This window comes from Podarcis tiliguerta, assembly GCF_965153285.1.
Source record: "Podarcis tiliguerta genome assembly, chromosome: 2".
Lineage (NCBI taxonomy): Eukaryota > Metazoa > Chordata > Lepidosauria > Squamata > Lacertidae > Podarcis > Podarcis tiliguerta.
The window spans coordinates 43,816,582-43,839,219 of record NC_139535.1 but is presented as its reverse complement, the minus strand read 5'-3'; the positions used below and the strand labels follow the sequence as shown (position 1 = coordinate 43,839,219).

The window sequence follows — 22,638 nt, the reverse complement described above, 5'->3', positions numbered from 1 at the left end:
AACCTGGAGACATTTTGATTAGAGTTTTGTACTCTGCATTGCTTCAGAAACAGCAAAAAGTTATTGTTTTTTAAAATTCTGAGTTAAATGATCATTTGCAGAATCTTGGTGGTTTAATAAGAATAGTAAGAGCTGTTCGACAGTGGAATTTGCTGCCAAGGAGTGTGGTGGAGTCTCCTTCTTTGGAGGTCTTTAAGCAGAGGCTTGACAACCATATGTCAGGAGTGCTCTGATGGTGTTTCCTGCTTGGCAGGGGGTTGGACTCGATGGCCCTTGTGGTCTCTTCCAACTCTATGATTCTATGATTCTAATAAAGATTATCACATTGCATTCCCTTGATCATTTTCAGTTGTATCAAGCGCTGCTGTTCTGCTTGTGCAATAGAAATCCCCCTTTTTCACAACTCCTTTATCCTGCGGCTCCCTGTGCACCCTTGAAATCTGGTTTAGAGGTTGCTTTTTTAGGTGTCTGCAGGTGCTTTTGGTTGTGCCAAGAAAACAGTGAGCTTGGATGCATGAATGACTAATGATTTCAGTCTCTGGATTGTTACATCTACAGCCAGTCTTGGGGCTAGCTCAGCCAATACATTTCTTGTCCGTTTAAGTCATCCTAAACATTGCTAATAGGTTCAAAGTGAACCAAGGGATCTCTTTGCTAATTGCAACTTTGAATATTAGAGTTTCTTTTTCTAGCAGTTACCCAGTTAAGAGCTGGTTGTCTGTCTGTTTCCCCAGGCTAGGAAGATTGGAGGTTGGAAGAGAGCTTTTACTTGCATAGGAGCTGGAGGCTCCACCCCTTCTTGGTCTCACCCAGGCTTTGATCCAAGCAGGTGTTTTCATGCACTTCTCCCTAATAGCCTAATGTGTAGCTTGCTGGGTACTTTGGTGATGGCCTTGAAGTTGCTGCCTTACTCACTATTCCCTCTGCTGCTGTGGCCTTGAGACAGCTGGCATGGCAGCCTCCTGGCCCAGGGTACAGGGTAGGGATGTCCAGAGTACATGTCTAGTCAGAGCCATTCCCAGTGTGGAGATCTGCTGAAGGGTCTTGCTCTCCTTAGTTCTCATCTGAGGAGGTGAGAGATAAGGTCTGGACAGAGTGGAGCCCTGACACTGGTGTATCTCTAGTGAACCAGGAAGTCTCCTGTTAAAGTTTCATCTCAGCCACATATTCACTTTGTGGACTTAAGAGAATCTACCATTCTCTCTGCATCAGGCCATACATATCCTGTTTGCAATATGGGGATGATCATTCTAGATTATTTTATATAGCTGCTGCAAGAATTGTTAAGGTAGTGTATGTGAAGAGCTTTAAGCATTTGAAATTCTCTAAAAAATCATGAGTATTAATGCTAGGTCCATGTGCTACATTTGTATATGTGATTGCGTACCAAGTATAGGTGGGATAATTTGTGCAGATAACAAATGTCATGTCAGAAATGTCCCTAAATGCAACAATTTCAGCAGTCCTTTTAGAAAAATGATTCTCCAAAACCCTAAATGCAATGTATTGGCAAAGGCTTTGTTAGATCTAAAGCTCTGTCGCCAAAACAGTATGTCCTTATTTTATAGTAGTATAAAGCAATGCGTAAGAGAAGTGGTTAGAATGTTGTTAGTCATATAAGTACAGCTAATGGAGTATTTTTTCTATGCTGTGAACTGAAGCAGAAACATAATTGATTTTTAATGTTCCGTGTTCACTTATTAATAAATAATCAATTTCTTAGATTCTAACAGGTGAAGACTGGAATGCTGTAATGTATGATGGTATTATGGCCTATGGAGGCCCATCATCATCAGGAATGGTAGTCTGCATATACTTCATTATCCTCTTCATCTGTGGTAACTGTATCCTTTCATTTTTAGACATTAATCTTAATTCTGAAATATAAAGAACATGAATATAAACTACTTAAATCAGAGATTTCCACATTCTGATTCCCCACTCTCAAAATTCTCAGTTAAATATGTGTAAACACTTTGGTCTCCTAACCAGTCATTACTGATAACGTTGATTCTGTTCTTGGTTAAAATAGCTGTGATAAGGAATTGCTGGATCTCTAACAAAATGTTGCAGCATGGAATGCTTCTGTCCAGGTTGCCAGCCAGCCAGATGCCCTCTTCCAAGATGCTCCATTCTGTTTTCCTTCTCTACCTATTCTGGTTTTCCATCACACATAATTTGACCTGGACTCTGTGCAACTCCCAGTCAACAATAGCAATGAGCTACTTTCCATACGTGGTGGAATTATCTGTAACTCTTTCTGTAAGCCATATTGAGTCCCTGTCAGGAAGAAAGGCTGAGTATAAAATTATTATTAGAATTAGAATTGGGAGAAATACTTGGATTGTGTCGAGGATATAATTAGTTATGAAATTCCTTTATGTTAGGTGTGGTGATTAAACAAACAAACAAACAAACAAACAAACAAACAAACAGTGATTATGGGTGATCTCCAATTATGCCAGTATGCAAGGAGAACAGACTTTTGCTGGTGTTATGGGACTTGCCCTTCCTTTCCTTCTCCCAGCCATTTTTGCCAAATCTTAGAAGTTGGAAATCTCCTTGAAGCAGACTTGAGAGGCCACAGGGGGCTGCAGGGAAAGCAGAGGAAGAGGAAATCCACTTGTGCTACATTGGCTATCACCCAAAGCATGTGAAGAGGTGGCCCCTGGTATTGAAGTGGGTTGAGGAGTCACTCCTCTCTGGGAGCTGTCACAGCACCTGTATGTCAGCATGGAAGTGTCACCTGATTAGGGCTAAAATCAGCAACTACTTTTGATCGAGTAAATTTTTAAATGTTGCTTGAGTTGTTTAGGTCTAGATTTCCCTTCCATGTTAGTTTCATTTCAGTTCGGTTTGTGCAAGAGAACTTGTGATCACTGTCATTATCTTGCCCAGGAGAATTTGCCAGGGAATGTAATAGCCATCCCAAGCATTTCACGGAAACCAAAGCATAGTCATAAGCTTGCCTGAAAACGTACTAAGGGGAGGATTGGGGTTGTGCATGCTATTTTCATCTAACATTGTTCCTGCCAGGTATAGCCTCTAGTGTTTACGTGTTTAGTGGAAGGGTTGAAGGGAGATTCTTCTCCTGTTTGAAATGAATGAACTTAGAATCCTTCCCTTGATTAGGAGCCCTGATTCATTGTGCAGGGTCCCCAAACACAGGGAGGATTCTAAACATGCAGCTAAAGCATGAATTCCTACCACCACCCCAGACCTCCTTGCTCAACACATGAAAGTTGGGAATGGAGTTCACAGGAGCAGGAATGCTGGGGATGGGGCTTGTGTGTGCATCCTCCCCATGGATGGTTTCAAGTGAATGTGTGAATTTGCTATTTGCCTCTACAGACTTGTAAACCAATGTAAGTGAGGCATGAGGTTTGTTTGTTTTTTAAACACCCTATACTGGTTTGCTTATGCCCTTCACTGAATTTGGGAATATGGGTTTCATGTTTCCCAGTTGGCAAAGGAACTAGGTTGCCATACCTATATAGCATCCTTAAAATGGTTTGAATTAGATATCTTGCTGAATGTCTTCTTGGCCATTGCGGTGGATAACCTGGCAGATGCTGAAAGTCTGAACACTGCTCAGAAAGAAGAAGCAGAGGAAAAGGAGAGGAAAAAGACTGCCAGGTACAGAAGAAATGGAGCAGTACATGTGAAATCAGCTTTCTTGATTTTCTCCTATGGTTCTTTTGTAAAGATCCTTAAAGAATCAGGGATACTGTAAGCACTTTGGAAAGCTGGTGTGAACTGAGGAGATCCTGTCCCTATTAAAACAGCACACTTATCATTACAAATAAGCATTAGACATGTATTTTCAGTTCTGAAAATGGTCAGCTGGCAATGTTAAACTCTTGTTTAATGACTCCACCGTAGTCATTTAACTTGTGAGAATCTACTGTGTATAAAATCACCATTACAATTTATCTTGAGTTATGCAAGAAGCTATGGGTTGTATCCTACAAAACCATTGTGCTTGAGGAATGACTTCCACAAGTACAATGGAACTTTTCCTCCCTCCAATGCAGAGGGCACACAGCAGAAGGAGAGTGAGGGAAAGTTCCCTTGGGCTAGAGAGGTCATTCCTCACGCGCAATGACTTAGTTGGATTCAACACAACATTGTTGTTTTAAAGACTGAGTATTCAACGGTTCATGATGGTGGCGGAACAAGGACCGAAAATAGAATTTTATTGTAGTCATCAGGTCAGCTTGTAGAGTGAGTTCCAAGATGGAGATTGTAGGCTTAATATGTCCTTCCCAGGGGTTACCAACACTACCAGACTGCAGTACCAGCTAGGGACTTATTCAGCCTGAAGTCAACATCTTGGAAGTGAATCTCTTGGGTATACCAACAGCCTAATTTTTATGCTACTTTTTAATTTTAACCCCCTCCCCCCATGCTTTGTGTAGCATCTTGCCTGCTGAAGAATTGTTGGGAACTCTAAAGCTTCCTAAGCTTTTGTTACATTTTGGCTGCTCCCAATAAAGGTATTGCCCGGCTGTAGATTTTGGAATTTTAACTTAATAATATTGTTCCTACCTGGAGGATGGGGAAAAATGCACTCCCTCATGTGTGAAGACATCCACATTGTACCGGCTTCAGTAAGCCATAATTGAAAGCCTAATTACTGCCATGTGTTCAGACAGTAAAATATGCACATAAGCTATCTCAGTAGCAAATAAAACATTTCCAGTGTTGCACTTGCTGGGACAGAGGAGGGGCGCAGTCAGGCAGTGGTGAGGTTGGGAAAGCTTTGGTTTGGCTGCAGCTATGCAGATGCCTAGCTTGGCAATTGACTTTTTTCACAGCTACCACACATGAGCTCCTTTATTTTCCCAACCCCCTTGTTTTCTTCCTTGTAGAAAAGAGAGTTTGGATACTAAAAAGGGGGACAAACCAGAAGGTGAACAAAAGAAGGGCAAGGATGCTAAGGTACCTTATTTTCACTTCTGTGTGCTATATATTCTTTAAAGGCACAGACACCTGCCAATACTCCAAACTGACTGGTCTCCATCTGCGCTTGTGGTTGTACCTCATGTGGGTTGCCAAGTTCTTAGAATGCACTGAGTCCTCTCATATGGTGGGTGCCTATGGCTACTTTGTATCAAGCCTCAAGGCCACAAGCAAGAGAATTTTTTGCCCAGACGCTTGCATCGACTGTCCCCAAATCTCCTCTACTGTGTGTGTGTGTGTGTTTAGAGACGCAAATTAGATAATATTAGCAACGTGTCTATTTATGACCTGCTAGATTTTATTGGACAGTATCATTAAAATAATAGATGGAGTAAAAGGTTTATTTTCTAACATAATAAGTATTTGATATTTAATTGCATATTTATACTCGGTTTACTGAAAGATTAACAATTTGAGTTAATGAAAATCATTGGAATGCTGACCTCTGACTTATCCCAAGCTGCATGGGCTCTTTATGAGACAATCCAGCTGTAAGCACATTTTTTACTGCTTATTTCTCCAACCAGAATGATTGAATTAATTAAAAATTGTAAAGTGTTGGGATTGGGGTGGGGCTGCTTTGCGGAGGGCAGAACAGGAAAAAGAGTGGCTTGGTTTAGCGTGTTGCATCAGTTTACATCTCCCATTTACCTTTCTTCTGAAGTGTTTTTGTTCTTGTAATAGGTTACCATAAATGAATACGGAGAAGGAGAAGATGAAGACAAAGATCCCTACCCACCCTGTGATGTTCCAGGTACTACTGCACTTAACATATACCGAGAGAAAAAATATTGGGTCAAGTGTAATACATGCTATTTATTAATACGACTAAAAAGAAACAGTATAGATTTCACACATTTCAGCAATTATGAATTATTAGCAGGGAATTCCTGGTGCTCCCCAGGATTTTTTGGAAACCAAAAATATATTGTGGTTTTTAAATGGATGGTATTTGTGAGTTTGGATTTGTCACGGCAAAAATTGGGTGAAGTCACAATTTGGTTTGCCATCTTGATTCAAAATGGCACCTGACTTCCAAACATAGATGAAAACTGTCGCCCTCACCTTGGGAACCCTCATGACAAGTTGGCAATGATCTGAGGCGGCTGAACCTAAGCCAAAAAGCGGGCAAAGTCTTGCCAAAGTCACGTTTTGGTCTGCCATCTTGATTCAGAATGGCAGCTGGAGGCCTAACATCAACAAAAAATCCCACCCCCATCTCAGGAACCATTATTCTGAGTTTGGCAACGCTATTTTGAGAGGCATCAAAATGCATAGAAAACATACAAATGGACAAACCATGTTCCAAACTAAATAACGGACACAGGTTGAGGCAGTTACAGTGATGACTTAAAATAAAAATAAAAAAATCTAGAAGTTCTTCCCTTTCCCACTCTTGGGCAATGTGCTTTCAACAGAGGGCACAATGTCCCTGACTCTTCAGAGAGGGTTTTCAAGGGCATGTGGGCTGGCTACATGAGAGTACGGGAAAGAGAAAATCCTTGCCTGAGTGACATTTTTTCTCACACAACGTTCGACTCCTAGCCTGTATCCTGCATGGGAGCACACCTCTAGATAGATGAAAACATGCAGAGAATAGTACCATAGCTATTGCACCTGCATTAAGGTGTGCTCACCATCATAGCAAGGCCGCCACTCCTGCCTGTTACTTGCAGACAGGGCAGTGTCACTGAAAAGTCACTGGCGGGAGTATCATGCAATAGTCAAAATGTTCTTGTGGCACATTTTCAGTGATCTGTGCAACCAAACAAAGGAGTTGGGACAGAGGCGTGTATTGTAGTTGCAGTTGTGTCGCGTCTATAGAGAGCTTTACCAGTATTCCATGGGCGGAGTGGGGAAGGCAGTTTATTTACACCCTGACAGTTGAAAAAAAACCTCATTGCTTTGATTGTGTCAATAGGGGATGATTTGACCTGCCTGACAGTGAATTTGTGAAAAGTGCACAGAACAGGAAGGGGAGTGAGCAGCCTAGAAAACATGCTCTTAGCTAGAAGCTGCAGACAAGAATTTAAAATTGACACACTGTTTTTCATTGTAATAACTTATATTTGGGAACATAAAGGACAGCCCTGTCAAAAGCCCATCTAGGCCAGCATCTCACAGCGGCCAACAACATGCCTCGAATGCAGGACCTGAGTGTAATAGTCCTCTTCCCATTGGTATTTAGAGACACATGCCTCTCAGAGTCGAAGTAGCAAACTATAATGATGGGAATGGCAGGAATGACCTTATATTAACTAGCATTTGTTTTAAATATCTAGTGGCTATAATCTATTTCCAATATTTTTTTTCTAGTATTACAAATTTTGTATATACATATTAAAGAAAGTAATTAATTTGAAGTAGGTGAAGAGGAAGAGGAAGAGGAAGAACCTGAAGTGCCAGCTGGCCCCCGACCCCGAAGAATATCTGAACTGAATATGAAGGAAAAGATGACACCAATTCCTGAAGGAAGCTCCTTCTTTATTTTCAGCAATACAAACCCGTAAATAACCATTTTATGTATATCCCTTGAATTGTTTGTTATTAAATAGTAAACTACCACATTGAGGCTTCCGTATAAAATAGCAGCACTTTTTTCTGGCTGCAACAACAACAAAAAAGCAATAGAATGACCATACAAAGCTGTTCTTCAGATGTGTGATTTCTTTGCAAACCAAATTTATAGTAGGTTGTTTAAATGATTACGTATTACTTGAATAACATGGTCTGACTAGCAGCTATATCCAAATGTGTGGTTTTTTTAGTATCATCCAAGTTATAAAATTTGGCCACTTTCCATAAGATACTCACATATGCTGTCCTATATGATACATATAAATGTACGTTTTCCAGAATTACTAGTGCAGTTAACAAGACAACGTGGCTACTTTCCAGATGAACAACTTTTTCCAAAAAATAAAGCTCTGCAGTTGCTTAGTTTTAAGCTTCAGGAGCAGTTAACTTCACACTTGTAATGACATTGTTCTGTTTTGTCATTCTTTTCTTCAGGATTCGAGTGGGATGTCACAGGCTGATCAACCACCACATTTTCACCAACCTCATCCTTGTCTTCATCATGCTTAGCAGTGCTTCCCTTGCAGCAGAAGATCCAATTCGCAGTCATTCTTTTCGCAACAACGTAAGGAAAAACAGACTCCCCAAAAGAGTTGCATGCTACATCGTCTTTAAAATGGTCCCTTCGGAATGGGAGCAAACCATGAATATAATAGATCGGTACATAAGCGTAGCTTTTTGAAATTAAGCAGCATGTGGGTATTTTCTTAAGATTCAACAGGATGTTGGAACCAACTTGGAGATTACAAAAATAGTGCAGAGATTTGTTGTGGTTGGAGCCTGAAGTCATAGAGTAGCCTCAGTTGTTGTTTTTGTTTTTACAGTGAAGGGGTCTTCATTAGCTCAGTTACAACACTAATATTCAGTATATAGAAATTCCTAGTTGGGTGTTGGAAATGTACTTTGTTTGAAACTCTGCAGAGCCGCTGCTGGTCAGCATGAAACAGCATTGAGCTAGATGGACCAGTATTAAGCTAGATGGCAGTAGCACATGATGTGGTGTGGTAGTGGCGCTCTCCTGACAGCTGAGCACTGTTGCTTCCAGGGAAGGAAAGGGATGAGGCAGTGGGGAGGTTGCTATGGTGCAAACTCACTGGCAGTAGTACCAGCTTGGCTCTGCTATTGCGTTTGCACAGTACTGACCTCTCCACTGCCTTGCCCCTACCCCTCCTTCCTAGTTTGCAGCCTCGACACCATGTTGTCTGCTCCCTTAACCTCAATATTAGAAAATGAAATGGGACAAGCATATAAAAACTGCAGTCTGCAATGCAACTACACATAGATTTTGCTTCTATTTAAAGTGGGTGTATAATATGCTGTATGCAACTCTCATGTACAAATGCTGCTATAAATATTGTCTATAGCGTTCATTTTTTTTTATAAAATAAAAAAGGCATATTCTAGGCATATTCTACAAAATAATAAATGCTACAAAAAGGTAATTTCAAATCAAGGGTGCATTTGTATGTTACCTATTTATTCAATTTATTACGTGCCCTTTAGCATAAGGTCCCAGGGTTGGTCACCACAATTTAAAATACAATATTAAAACAGTATAAACAAACTACTATTGCCAGAATAGGGTGGGTCCTAAAAATACATATCCCAGTTGTCAAAAGGCCTGGGGAAAGAGGTGCATCTTCAGCATATGATGGAAACTGCATAATGAAAATGCCACACACCTCTGTGGGGAAGAAATTCCATAATTTGGAGCTGCCACAGAGAAGGAACTTCTGAGGGTCATGGAGCTACCAAGTCATCTTAACACCCAAGGGGGTCTGTAGGGAAGGGGACGGTCTTCCAGATATTTGGGACCTGAGACCATCTCCTGTTTTTGGAGGTGAGCAGTTTATACTTTTTTATATATTTGTGGCAGAAATATTTGGTCAAGTGATGAAAGGGTGTTTCTCCAACTTTTTAAAGTATTTCTCTCGTGTGTGTGTGTGTGTGTGTGTGTGAGAGAGAGAGAGAGAGAGAGAGAAACTCTCTCCATCTCCCTATAGAGTTCCATTTATATATTTTCTCGCCTTCCATTTAAACAAGAAAATAAGTGAGAAAACCTCTCTAACACCATTCTAGGAAAAACACTTATTCCTTTAAAAAACTCACCTTAAAAATATTGTGTATGTGTGCAGAGAAGAAAAATTCATAGGAATGGCCCTGCCAACAGAAGGCATTGTTAGAATAATTGTATGCATTCAAGGTTGGTGTGATTTTATTACATGTAAGCACCAAGATCTTTAGTTGTAACAGTGTAATAGGTAGTGCCTATGAAGAAATATTTTCTACACTAGATTTAAATCAGCTGCTATTATTTAGTTTAGCCCTTTGCCTGAAGTGGCAGACATCCCAACCCAGCATGCTTGATATAAAGCTTTCTCATGTACAAGCTCAGTAGGGAGCTTCATGCACAGAAGGTAAAAGTGGTTACAGAGCTCCACATGCAAGGCTGAATAGATGGTTGGTGCTGTCTGTTTTGATAGTGCTGATCATCTGTTTGGGGTGGGAATCTGAATCCATTCTTCTACTCCCCTGATCCCCTTTTATGGACTGGAAGAGGGAACTTGTTGACTCCTCTTGTTTCCAAAGAGGTGAGTGGCATAGTGGAAGGTAATTGCACAAGCCACATTTGTTGGATAGATTGAGTTATGCTACTTATTACAGCCAAATTTTATATATGTCAAGGAAGCATCCCAAAGCTGAAATGAGTCTTCTTGGGTTTATAGGAAACTATGTTTGGGCATATAGATGTTAGGATGAATAAATAGCTCGTGAACACAAAATAGGAGAGTCTTTGCAAGCGCCATGAACTCTTGTTATTTCATATAGAAGAAATTGCTCAAATGTCTATCAGTCACACTTGCAACTTTGAGAAAATGTTGTTTTGAAGATAAATTCATGCTGTAACATGATGACATGACAACGCCTGATTGAAATGTTTTTAATTGGCAAAAATGGGTATCTTTTTTTCCATGGACACATCAATGTGCAGATATACCCTTAAAAGTTTGCCCTGTGATCTGTGCAAAAAGGACTCCATGTGTTTAGAGAATTTCTGAAGGTTCTTCCAACAACATCAAGCTGGCTTAGTAATGTATTCTCATTCAGAATATTTGAATATTCAGTACTCTCTATACGATAAGAACCAAAACCTAAACAATGCAGAGATTGTTTCATTACTATGATTATATTATGTTCTGAGAAGAAGTTGCACCTGTTAATAATTTGTTTGCATTTCTTACAAGAACACTGTGATGACTAAAACATAATGGGTTGAATCCAAATGTCACTCCCAGGCTCTGAGAGCATCACTCAGGCAGAATTTTACTTGGTGTATGATCCTGCACCAGGGAGGTGACTTCTGCCGTTTCCCACTTCACCTGCATCCCACCAGCATTTTATCTCATGCCTGTCCAGGGGTGGGTGGAGGAGCGTTAGGAAATCCACTGGAACAGTGTAGGAGATGCTGCTGGGGTCTGTAGGGGGAGGGGGATATGCAGAATCCCTCACCATTTTCCCAGTGGGATCATCAGATGGACCAAAAGCCTTCCATGAATGGAAGGAGCCTTCCCAACCGTCAAGGGCAAAAGTCTGGGTCCAATACAGTAATTGCTGTAAGGAAAACAATTTGTTTAAATTGCCAGGTGCCACCTGTACTTCGGGGGGACATTGAAAGATGAAGTGGTAACTTTAGAAGTAAATTAGGACAACTGTGAGGCAATTTTCAGTGAAACAAATAAATGTTGTTTGGTCATTGTACATCTATTTATTTCTCTAAATTTACACATGTTCCTAAAGTAGACATTTCTCTGTATGTGATCAAAGTTGTAAATTCTGGTAGTATTTGTAGATGAATTTCTTACTGTGGCACATGTTATGCTTTGCAGATACTTGGTTACTTTGACTATGCTTTCACAGCCATCTTTACTGTTGAAATCCTGTTAAAGGTAATTAACTGTTAATTGATCCTTGTTAACTCAGACACAGCTTTAGCAATAATGTTTGTAACTTTTTGTTTACCTTCCAGATCCTAGGGTATGCAGATTATGTCTTCACTAGTATGTTTACATTTGAGATCATTTTGAAGGTAACAGGTTTACAAAGAAGTTTACTTAAAAAGGATTTTTTTCTGTGTGTCACCTGCCACGAAAAGGCACTTGAAGTGTTCTCCGCCTTTTCACTCAACAACCAAATCTAAACCTTTTTTTGAAACCAAAGGATATTTTTCTTCATGGTTTTTATTCTATTTTACCTTTGGGTGCATGTAGAAGCTACTTTTTTATCATCACATCAATCTGACAGCTCATTTTATCCTTTTTTTCTACTTCCGGTTTGTCAGAAGAAGGAAAACTATTTCACTACGCATGAGCTTTCCTCCTCCCTTTTCTGGCATTTCAAAGAGAAAGATCTTAAATCTTTTAAAGGAGGAGCATGTAATTACTCATTTCTCTTTCTGAACTATATATTCACAGAGTTAAAATAGTAGACCACTATTTTCTTGCAAAGGGACTTGCAAGATACTCTACCCTTTCTAAAACCTACTAGGATGCTTTATCTTGGGTATACATTTAAATACACGAAGAGGCATGAACATGCTTACTTAAATGTATTGCCCATGCATGAGTTCAGAACTGGTATTTCAATGTATAGTCTGTGTACTGATTATCAAGGACATCCACCAGGGGCGCTCAGAATTCTGATGTACAGATTACATTGGTGCACAATTGATGCTGAAGTCAAGCTGCTCCACCATTGCAGAATAAGGAGGAACATATAGAAAATGTGAGCATGCATTTTGATGCCTTCGAGATTGGGATCATCTGTTGTAGCCACTTCCATCTCAAGTTACTTATTGAGTATTCCTGGATATGACACAGGACCCAGTGGTATTATAAGAATCAGTACATAAACTTTGCATTTCCAGCTGAGGATCAAACATAACAAATCTATTTCCTGCTTTATTCATATTATTGTGTGTTCTTTTTACAGTGCATTTTGATTAACACTTGATAATGAAACTAATTTGGGCTGTTTACAAGATATGCTCAGTTTGATAAGGGATAAGGTTTTTAGTTTCAGTTTTTAAAATGTGCTGAATGTGTTTCATATTTCTACCAGTGTAGCATTTCAGAGCATGCTATTTTGAAAAGGGCATGTCTCTTAGCCCTTCTGTTGGCATGTTTTGCCAGGAAAGTGGAAAACTATGTAGCATGATATTAGGGGGACTGAAATAAAGGGATATATGGTGTAAAGAAGATTGTTTATATTATAACGCAGCTGTTCCTCATTCCAATGCAGGGATTGCTAACCTCTTATTGGCCCAAGGGTCTCATTCAGCCTTGCCCAGGGACCATACACCAATGGTGCATGCGACTCTCGCACGCACACACGCACACACATCACACACAGACCCCCTCCTCACCTGAACTGTGCTATGACCCCCAGCCTGCTCATTTCCCCCCTAGGCCTGGGGTCAGCCTGTTCTAGTGGATGCTACATTGTGCTATAGCCATTTGAAGTGAATTGTGCCCTAAAATTAGAACACATCAAAAACCCAGAACCTAGCTGTTCAGGATTATGTAACCAAAAGGAAACATCTGCTACTGATTCATGAACGTAGTTTCTGGTGGCTTACATTTTGTGTGTGCGCCTGCATTTTTCAGTCCACAGTATTTTATTTATCAGTGTTGTATTGTGGATAGCCAAAGACAAAATGTGCATTAGTGTTGCATCAATCATATTCTTTAATTTTGGTCTTTTTTGTAGTATTCCAGTCTCTCCACTAAGCAAGATTCATTCAGTGCAAGCATCTTGTAAACAGCCTTGTGAATCAAGCAGAGGTGAAACAAAATAATTAACTATGACCTTTCTGTTTTCAGCTGACAGTGTTTGGAGCATTCCTTCATAAAGGATCTTTCTGCCGAAATTACTTTAATTTGCTGGACTTGTTGGTAGTGGGTGTGTCTCTTGTGTCGTTTGGCATTCAGTAAGTATTGCAATAAATATATTATGGGCTACTGCTGCTGTTCCTTGTTATGTGTATCTGCGATGTGGTACACAAGTAGCACTCATTTTTGTATTTAATAACTGGCCTACCAACAAGCAGACAATTGCCATAGTTCCTGGACTGAACAAGCTTAAAACAATAGACCATGAACAAATTATTAATCTTATAGCTATACTTTGAGGAAAGGAAACAAAGGAATGTTCGCTTTTCCAGTGTGTAGTTTAATAACTAGAAAAAAGCTAGCAAAGGAATGTCCTGAATAGTACAGGGTCCCTGTACAGCCGGTCATTTATGCAAGAATAAGTTAAAAAGGTGTGCTGTGGGACGTAATGGAACTGAAGGCTAAATCTGTTATCTTCCCATTGTGAACCAATCCTGGCTCTATTTGCATTTTCTTGACCCTGCATCTGTATACCCCCATCCTGAGTTCTGTTTCTTAATCTCAAGTAGTGACAAAATGTTGGGAACAGGCCCTTTACCTATTGCAAGCTTCAGGTTTCATTAAGTGATTCGTCCTTATGACTGTCATGAAAGTTCTTCCAATAGAGGGTGCAGATTTTGAATCTGTCTGACTTCTTTTCTTTTAAAAAATATCTCTGTAGAACAGGAGAAGAAAACAAGGAAAGATCCCCCACAGCGCTAGTTAGAAGGTTGCAGGTTGCAAATGGGGTGTCATTCATGCTTGATTCTATGATGGTTCACAATCACTATGCTGGAGACAAACCTGACTAGAGCCTGGTCTATAACTGTTTCTGCAGCTACTTATTTTGAAACCATTGTTTTATAAATGTGGAGTATACTCAGCCCTGTCTAGGATAGATAGATTACTCACAAGTTGCTGAAAGCACTTTGTGAGAACCCCCTTGAGCACCCTGTTGGTTTATTGATTTAGCAAAGGAGAAAAGGAGGGGAAGGAAAAATGGGAATAACTCGTACACTAATACTTACTCCTATAAGTAAATAAAATTATTTCAAAAGTGGTGAGCTGTTGTGCATGAGTATGACCTAATTTTGTCAGAGCTGAGGAATGAAATTAAGGGATGGCAAGTTAATGCTTTATTTGTTTTTACTTTTCATCTAGATCAAGCGCCATTTCAGTTGTGAAGATTCTGAGAGTTTTAAGAGTCTTAAGACCCTTAAGGGCTATAAACAGAGCAAAAGGACTTAAGGTTGTTACCTGAATTTTCTTTTCTGAACTACAAACAAATAACATTATAAGCATTAGTTAGCATTTACCATTAGAAACATTAATTCATGTTAGAAACATGAATAAGTCATGGGGGCTTTGGAGCCAGTGTTTATGCTTCCTAGAATAAAACTGTTTTCCAGCAACATTCAGCAACATTTTATTCATTTACATACACCAAAATGTGTACTGATTGCCATGTAAGTGCAAGGCAGGCATCTTTAAGATAGCTATTCCATAAACTGGGTACCACTGCTGAAAAGACCCTCTCCTTTGTTGTTAAATAGTATGCCTTCCCCCAAGCCCTAATGGGGTCTCCTTTGTAGCCATCATGCATTACAGAGGGTTTCTGCTTCTCATTTTCCTCTGAGTGGTATGCTGCTTGTTATTCCACGTTTCCCCTGGATCTGGTCCTATCAAATTCCTTGCCCACCTTCTTCCTTGCCCCAGAGCAACAGAAATATTTACACTGAGACAGCTTAGGGAACAGAAAACCTTTTCCATCTGCTCTAGTTGTAAAGGTTTGTGACTGCAAACCTATACATTTTCATGGGAGTCAGTCCCACTAAACTCAATAGGGCTTGCTTTTGTGTTGGCATTTCTAGGATCACACTGCTAGCTTCTAGTGAAGCTGTTTCAGATTGCCTAGTAGGGATAGCAACACTACAAAGATCACCCTTTAATATGCTGCTCCTTATTGCATACAAATTCTGAGGATGAAATTGAAAGAGCATTGTTTGGAATGCCAATGAGATCTCTTAATTTGCTAGGCTGCAATCGTATACACATTTATCTAGGAGCAAGTGGCCCTTAGTTCTGAGCTCAGTCGGTAAAGCATGAGATGCTTAATCTCAGGGTCATGGGTTCGGGCCCCGTGTTGGGCAAAAGATTCATGCATTGCAGGGGGCTGGACTAGATGACCCTTGAGGTCCCTTCCAACTCCATAATGCTATGATTCTATGACATGCATTGTAAAAAATAATTAATGAAATGCAAGTTCATTGAGCATGATGATGAAAACACCCAGCGAAAATTGCACTGACCCTTTATTTTCTTGACTTCCCCACAGCATGTTGTTCAGTGTGTCTTTGTCGCTATCCGAACTATCGGTAATATCATGATTGTTACAACTCTGCTCCAGTTCATGTTTGCATGTATTGGAGTCCAGCTCTTTAAGGTAAGAAGAGAATTCCAACCCTGCCCCCGCCTCAAACCTAGCAATTCCAGAGTCCTGCCCAGAGAACTGCACTAGTAAATTATTCTTTGCAAGCCTTATTGAACTCCAGTAGAGATGCATGTAAAAAAAGATAAGAATAGTTAATGGTTCTGTGCCATGGATTCTACTTCCATGTTCTGTTTTATCCATAGGGAAAGTTCTATCGGTGCACAGATGAAGCAAAACAAAACCCCGTGGAATGTCGGTACGAACGTTTTCCACTTAATCTGCCTGAATTGGTGGTTTTTTTAAAAAAAAGCATTGCATTTCCACAGTAGCTATCTGCTTTTTCCTCCTATAGGGGAATATTTATTGTTTATAAAGATGGAGATGTGGAGAGCCCAATGGTGAGAGAGAGAGTATGGCAGAACAGTGATTTCAACTTTGACAACGTGCTTACTGCTATGATGGCTCTTTTTACGGTTTCTACTTTTGAAGGATGGCCTGCGTAAGTATACCATTTATGAAGGTCTTTGCAGCTATTTTAAAATAGTGAGCAGCTGCTTGTGTTGGACATCATCTTCCTTTCGGCATGATACTTTTGGAAGGACTAGGATCCTTGACTCTCACTGAAGGTAATGAGAAGTGAGGACATGTCTTAATAACTTTTTTATTATTTATCCTGGAGGTTTTTTCCCCACTTAGGAAGATCAGTGAAATTTCCTGATGATTTTCCAAATAGATAATTTAGTTTTTAAATAAAGCTTAAAAAAATAAATTGAAACCTCTGCATTTTTACTTTAAATTAGGTGAAACTTTTGCAAAATGTGTAAATACAATAGTCTTGTTTCATAGTTCCCACCTGCCAGTTGCAACTAGAATTAACACTTTCAGTCTTCTTTACTTTAAATCACATTCTTTCTATTTTTCTTTATAAAAAATATGCAGGCTTCTGTATAAAGCTATAGATTCAAATGGAGAGAACATAGGTCCAATCTACAATTACAGAGTGGAGATCTCTATTTTCTTTATCATCTACATCATCATTATTGCTTTCTTCATGATGAACATATTTGTTGGTTTTGTCATCGTTACATTTCAAGAACAGGGAGAACAAGAATACAAGAACTGTGAACTGGACAAAAATCAGGTAATAAAGAATACACTTTTAAAATGTTATTAACATGGAAACCGACGTCTTGTATCTGTTATTTCAGAAGAGGATGCTCTTCCATTTTATTTATTTCTATTAAAGAGTATATTTCCTCATGAACAATCATTGGATAGTGGTAGAGTGCAGCATGCAGACTTAGGCAACTGAAAAGTTGACCATGGCCATACTACACATTCATGTCTTTCTTTCATAAATAAATTGTTTCAGAAATAGGAAACCCCTCCACATGTGAGGTAGCCTGCATCTAATGGAGGTATCTTAGGTTACTTCTCTGATGTGAAGCTTGTTTTGATGTTATTTCCAGTTAAATTGTGACCCTCACTGCTATGTTTGAAATTTCTGCCTTTTATAGCGTCAGTGTGTGGAATATGCTTTGAAAGCTCGACCTTTGCGTAGATACATTCCAAAAAACCCATACCAATACAAATTCTGGTATATGGTGAACTCTACTGTCTTTGAATACATCATGTTTGTCCTCATCATGCTGAACACACTATGCTTGGCTATGCAGGTAGGAATTGAACAAACTGCCAATTACTCACAGGCACAGAATACACATGGAAACTGTAATGTAAACTAATGCTAAGCCACTTTGCAGTAGACTTAATTATAATTCAGAATTCTAATTGCTTGTATAATTTAAGGATGAAGCCTTGTGCAGGTGTTAAAGGCACAAGAACATTCATTGGTTCAAGATTATGAAAAGAACTAAGGTGTTTTTTTTTTTTGTTTTTTTGTTTATTTACTGCCTACAAATATTCTGAATAGTCTTCTCATCTGTTTCATTTGCAGCACTATGGGCAGTCTAAACCTTTTAATGATGCAATGGATATTCTAAATATGGTTTTTACTGCAGTGTTTACTGTTGAAATGTTTCTGAAACTCATTGCATTTAAGCCCAAGGTAAGAGAATTTGCATTGTTTAGTTAGGATTAGTTATGCCTTTGGATCAGTTATTTTAAAACCACATGTTTTTTCTGATTAAAGAGACAAATAGCAAACAAGGTTTCGTGGTAAAGTATCAGAGAAATCTTCACAGAACTATTCCATCTGATAATGCTGTGCATGCAACTGCAGGAAATGAGATGTAGACATGTTTTTTAAATGGTTGCTGAGTAATAGATGAGGTCAGGAGTATCTTGTTGTTAAATCCCCTCTGTCTAAATCATTCCTTTCGAGAACTGAAAAGTATTCTCCCACCACCTTTAATTGTACACACGCAACACAACAATTATTCATGAACTTTTGTAGACAATACTAAGGTTAAATAAATACTGTGGATCAGCTAGCACACTTGACCATTTCAGTAGCATAATATCACAAACCACTGTCACATAAATGGTCAAAATTAAAGCTGCTTGAACACACAAGTATTTACAAATTGGTTATTTTGACAGCTGTTAGTAAACATTTTCAAAGACACAAGCAGGTTTGAGCAATGGTGAGCGCTTCATATAAACCTGAATTTGAAACCAAAACTTATTTAAAAATTCAGAATTTGTAAATTTTATAATTTTGATGCAGATTTCTTATGTACGATCTAATTTCAACCATTTTCTTGTGCCTGTGGCCTTGCAGCGAGCTTTTGCAGCCTGAGGGCCACATTCCAGAACTGGGCGTGGCCAAGACCAAAGTGGGTGTGGCCAGCCCACATACAGAAACCACACTTGCACACAACACACACCCATCCATCCATCTCACTCACTCACACACCTGTTTTGTCATGCACAGTTCCAGCCTCTCACTCCCACCTGTACACATTTAGACTTAAAAATACTGTACCTTCTATTAGTTCTTATAGGAATTTCCCACCACACACATCTACTTGCAGTGTGTAGGGCATATCCCGTAGAAAGTTACAGTGCATGGGGAAGGCTAAGCCTTCCTTCCCCAGCTGTGAAGCTCCTGAAAATAACCCTACATGGCAGGTGGAAGGATGGGAGCCACAGGCTGCATCTGGCCTTTGAGCCTTGGCCTCCCCACCCTGACTTAAAATGCTCTTTTTTCTTGGAAGTCAAAAAATAAATAAAAAGCATCTTCCTCCTTTTTTTGGAGAACAATAGCGTACTGCATCGATACTCTTCTCCCTGCAGAGAGTCAGCCTACATGTTCGTGGAAGTTCCATTGTTGGAACAGCCTCTTATTTTATTAAAAGCATCTGGGGGAAGGGGTAATTTGGATAAGGGTGGGGTTCCTCCCCACATTAATTAGTAGCCAGTATCCCCTTTCCTCCAAGGTGCTCTTAGCTGTGAAAAGAGAACTGTGTGGATTAAACTCTTAAGTCTGTTAAGTTTTCCCCTCTGCAGCTGATACCAGCTTTGGAAGGGGTAGTTTAGGTGAAGGCAGTAGTGCAAGGCAGAGGGTCAGTGCCCCTCACTGTAGCCCTAAACTAAATTGAAGGGGCCATGCCTGGTTTTGGAGAAATTAAACAGCATCAGGAGCATAGGCTAGTCCTACTGTTAGAAGAGGTGGTCATTTCAGGCATCAAAGGCAAGGGGCAAAGATGGGTGAGGACCTGTTGAAGGGCAGAGCCATGAAACCTGTTCTGCTTTCCTTAAGCTAGCCTGCTTTCCTCAGGTGCAGTAGAGGATGTTCTGCTGCTGACAGCATTGAAGTAAGATTAAACTATCAGTTTGGTTGGCTTTCGTATGTGAAATGGGAGGGAGGGTGCCATCTTGTCCTTCACCTCTTGGGCTGGTCCTGATCAGGCGATCCAATTACAGAACATCCATACCATGTGCATTGCTTGACCATTCTGAATTGGTGATGAGAAATTTGCAAATAAAGGTGTTTTAATGCCAGCTGAAACTAATGTTAGATGTATAATTTCATGAAAGACAACTGTTGCCTAATTAGATATGGAATTGTTTCCTTTTGCCATTTCAAATCAGATTTGTGTGCCAAAAAAGAAAAGATACCTAGTAAGTAGATGTACATTGGGTTTTTGCAGTGATGAAAGCTGTGAGATGTGTGATGCAAGTATACTTGCTGTGACTTGTCCATATATTGCATTCTCCCTTTTCCAGAGTCATCTTTATTTCTTTTACTTAGTGTTATCTATTTATTTATTTATTTATGTTTGCTTGCTTTGGCTTTGCACATGCTGGGAACAATATTTGTACACGCTGACAGGAAAGGTTTGCCTTAAGAGATTGATATGTGACATGTTGTTCCAATATTCTGGCAGGTCCCATAGTATCTCCATTGGACTCCTTCCTTCCAACTAGAAAGTCTTCCCAAGACTCTCACACCACGATGAAGGGTCTTCTAATTGCCTCCTGCTCAGTAGCTCATGTTCTGCTTGAGGGGAAGGTTTTCAGCCCATCAGCATTTCTTCAGGGGTGTCTGATTCCTGTCCATGGTTAATCTTCAAATACTTGAAAGTTGTCACATAGCACCCAAACCAATGAGTTCCAAAGCTATGATTCTAATAGAAACATGGCTCACAATGCTTTAGATTGCTTGAAATTCTTTTTTATATTAATATTGTAAGAACAGAATTCGAAATTACAAAGAAAAACGAAGACTGTATTTCATAGGCCCTCTCTTCATGGGATAATCATGGGATTATCAGGAAAGAACCTTATAATAAAACTCCATACCCTTTAGAGATTTCATTGAACAAATGAGTCTTCAGAAATATCTGGTGGTTTGGAATAACCCATGTAATAAAGTCTGGAAGTGCTAGTTATGCTGGTTTGTTTGTTTTTATTTTCCTAACCAAATTTGAGATTAAAAGATACACTAATAGTACAGAGCAGAACTGTTTCAAAGCTGTTTTAAAAATATTTTTCAATAAGCACACACAAGTAGCTTAAAACGAGCAAGGGGCTTAAATGCTGCCCATTAGCTTTATGTAGTCTGTCTTGCCTTTCACCATTATGTCACAGTGTTTCTGTTCTGAGCACCATCTTTTTCCATTTCAAATTGACTTGGTTCATTTTCAAGCGCTTCTTAAGGAATCTTAATCATACAGCTATCAAAACCGTCTGCATATGAGTGGTGCAATTTTGGGTTGGCTACCCTAATTTATCCCACACTTATGTTCAATGCTACTCTGCTGATCTTTTGATTTTCAGTACTATGTTAGCTTTCTCAACTTGTAGAAGCACACATTTACAGCCCCTTCTCCCCTGAATCTTCTGAGTGCTGTAATTTTAGCTTTTTCACAGCTCATGCCTACAGGGATTTTTTTCCCATAAACAATAGTGGTGATGCATCAGAGTATTGAAGGACATCCTGTACAAGAAACCTGGGGGAGGCAATTTGCAACTGACTGATCCTACTGCTGCCCAAGGGTCAGCTTTCCCCCCAAATAGGCATGCTATAGGAATTTGATTTCTGTCATTTCCGGTGCAAACTGACATGATATACACACTCTGGACCCAATGTGTGGATCAAAATCTAATGAGCCCCTGGGATTGTGCACTTTGTAATCCACTGCTTGGTTCAAAAAATGTACCATCCCCCCCCCCTAAAAATGTGCATTTTGGCCTAAAATACATTTAGAAGTGTAAATGCATTTAAATATTTCATTAAAAAAATAATCACAGAATAATGCAGAAGGCAGATGGAATGGATTTATGAATAAGCCCGTGTGAAATTGTCACAGAGTGGGAATAGATTAATCTGCCTATCTCCAGCCCCAGTAGTTTAGGAGAACAGAATAGCCACCCTAAGTTGTTGTATAGTTTCCAACCTTTTACCCTTTGGAAAAGGATTGGAAAGTGGACTCCTCTGAGGGCAGGGGTATGGAACATCTGGCTTGTGGGCCTATTCAGACCCACCAACAGGATCCAATTTCCACCCTGTCCTGTACAAACCTGTTTACACTGCTCACAGATTCACTGCTCTTCAGATTCCTGTCAGCATGTGGGGATCAAATCATGTCACATATCAGCCTTTCCTTCAGTAGACAATATTGTTTGGTTTTTCTCATGACACCATGGATTTTTGTTTGAAGTAATTTCTGTTTATGAAAAAACTAAACAGAAGTATGCAAATATTTTGACATTTCATGTGTAATCACAAACGTTTGCACCCTGCCTGCTCTGTTCAGGGCTATTTTAGTGATGCCTGGAACTCGTTTGACTCCCTCGTCGTTATTGGCAGCATAGTAGACATCGTTCTCAGTGAAGCCGATGTGAGTATACCCCAGCCAAACCCCTTCAGTCCCACTTCTCTCTTTTCTGTTTTCCTACTTATTTCTATTATCTGGACAAGTCACAGAATTTGGATATATTTCTAAACTGAGTGCAAGCCATTCATAGTTCAGCTATGGCAATTTAGGAAAAGAACTAGCTGCTGTTGGCTTCCCATTTTCTCAGACTTGAGGTGAAAAATGCAGTACTGGTGCATTGCGGAAGCTCAGATTGTGTTTCTGTGTTATAACACTGTCCTTTTTCTTCTCTTTCTTTTCTGTTTCTGTTTTCTCGTGCTACTGAATGCTTGTCCTAACAGCACTATTTCACTGATGCATGGAACACTTTTGATGCCTTAATTGTTGTTGGTAGCGTCGTTGATATTGCTATAACAGAAGTTAATGTAAGTAACCACCATTCACCCCACTACAAAGT

The 22,638-nt window shown here is 39.7% G+C and overlaps 1 protein-coding gene across 31 annotated transcripts in view; it reads left to right on the top strand.

The window, feature by feature from the left end:
• The window catches only part of CACNA1D (calcium voltage-gated channel subunit alpha1 D), a 184,070-nt gene that overhangs the window by 104,960 nt on the left and 56,472 nt on the right, over window positions 1–22,638 (top strand). For 5 of the 31 annotated variants that reach the window (XM_083420288.1, XM_083420298.1, XM_083420294.1 and 2 more), the window contains 16 exons: window positions 1,724–1,844; window positions 3,522–3,636; window positions 4,872–4,941; window positions 5,647–5,716; window positions 7,327–7,468; window positions 7,975–8,104; window positions 11,427–11,486; window positions 13,419–13,525; window positions 14,628–14,715; window positions 15,802–15,909; window positions 16,101–16,153; window positions 16,250–16,396; window positions 16,837–17,038; window positions 17,415–17,573; window positions 17,855–17,965; window positions 22,523–22,606. In XM_083420288.1, coding sequence (XP_083276414.1) covers window positions 1,724–1,844; window positions 3,522–3,636; window positions 4,872–4,941; window positions 5,647–5,716; window positions 7,327–7,468; window positions 7,975–8,104; window positions 11,427–11,486; window positions 13,419–13,525; window positions 14,628–14,715; window positions 15,802–15,909; window positions 16,101–16,153; window positions 16,250–16,396; window positions 16,837–17,038; window positions 17,415–17,573; window positions 17,855–17,965; window positions 22,523–22,606 — 1,767 coding nt within the window. Of the gene's footprint in view, window positions 1–1,723; window positions 1,845–3,521; window positions 3,637–4,871; window positions 4,942–5,646; window positions 5,717–7,326; window positions 7,469–7,974; window positions 8,105–11,426; window positions 11,487–11,566; window positions 11,627–13,418; window positions 13,526–14,627; window positions 14,716–15,801; window positions 15,910–16,100; window positions 16,154–16,249; window positions 16,397–16,836; window positions 17,039–17,414; window positions 17,574–17,854; window positions 17,966–19,953; window positions 19,984–22,121; window positions 22,206–22,522; window positions 22,607–22,638 lie in introns of all 31 variants that reach the window. The other 26 variants (XM_083420289.1, XM_083420297.1, XM_083420292.1 and 23 more) reach the window with 10 other exon arrangements.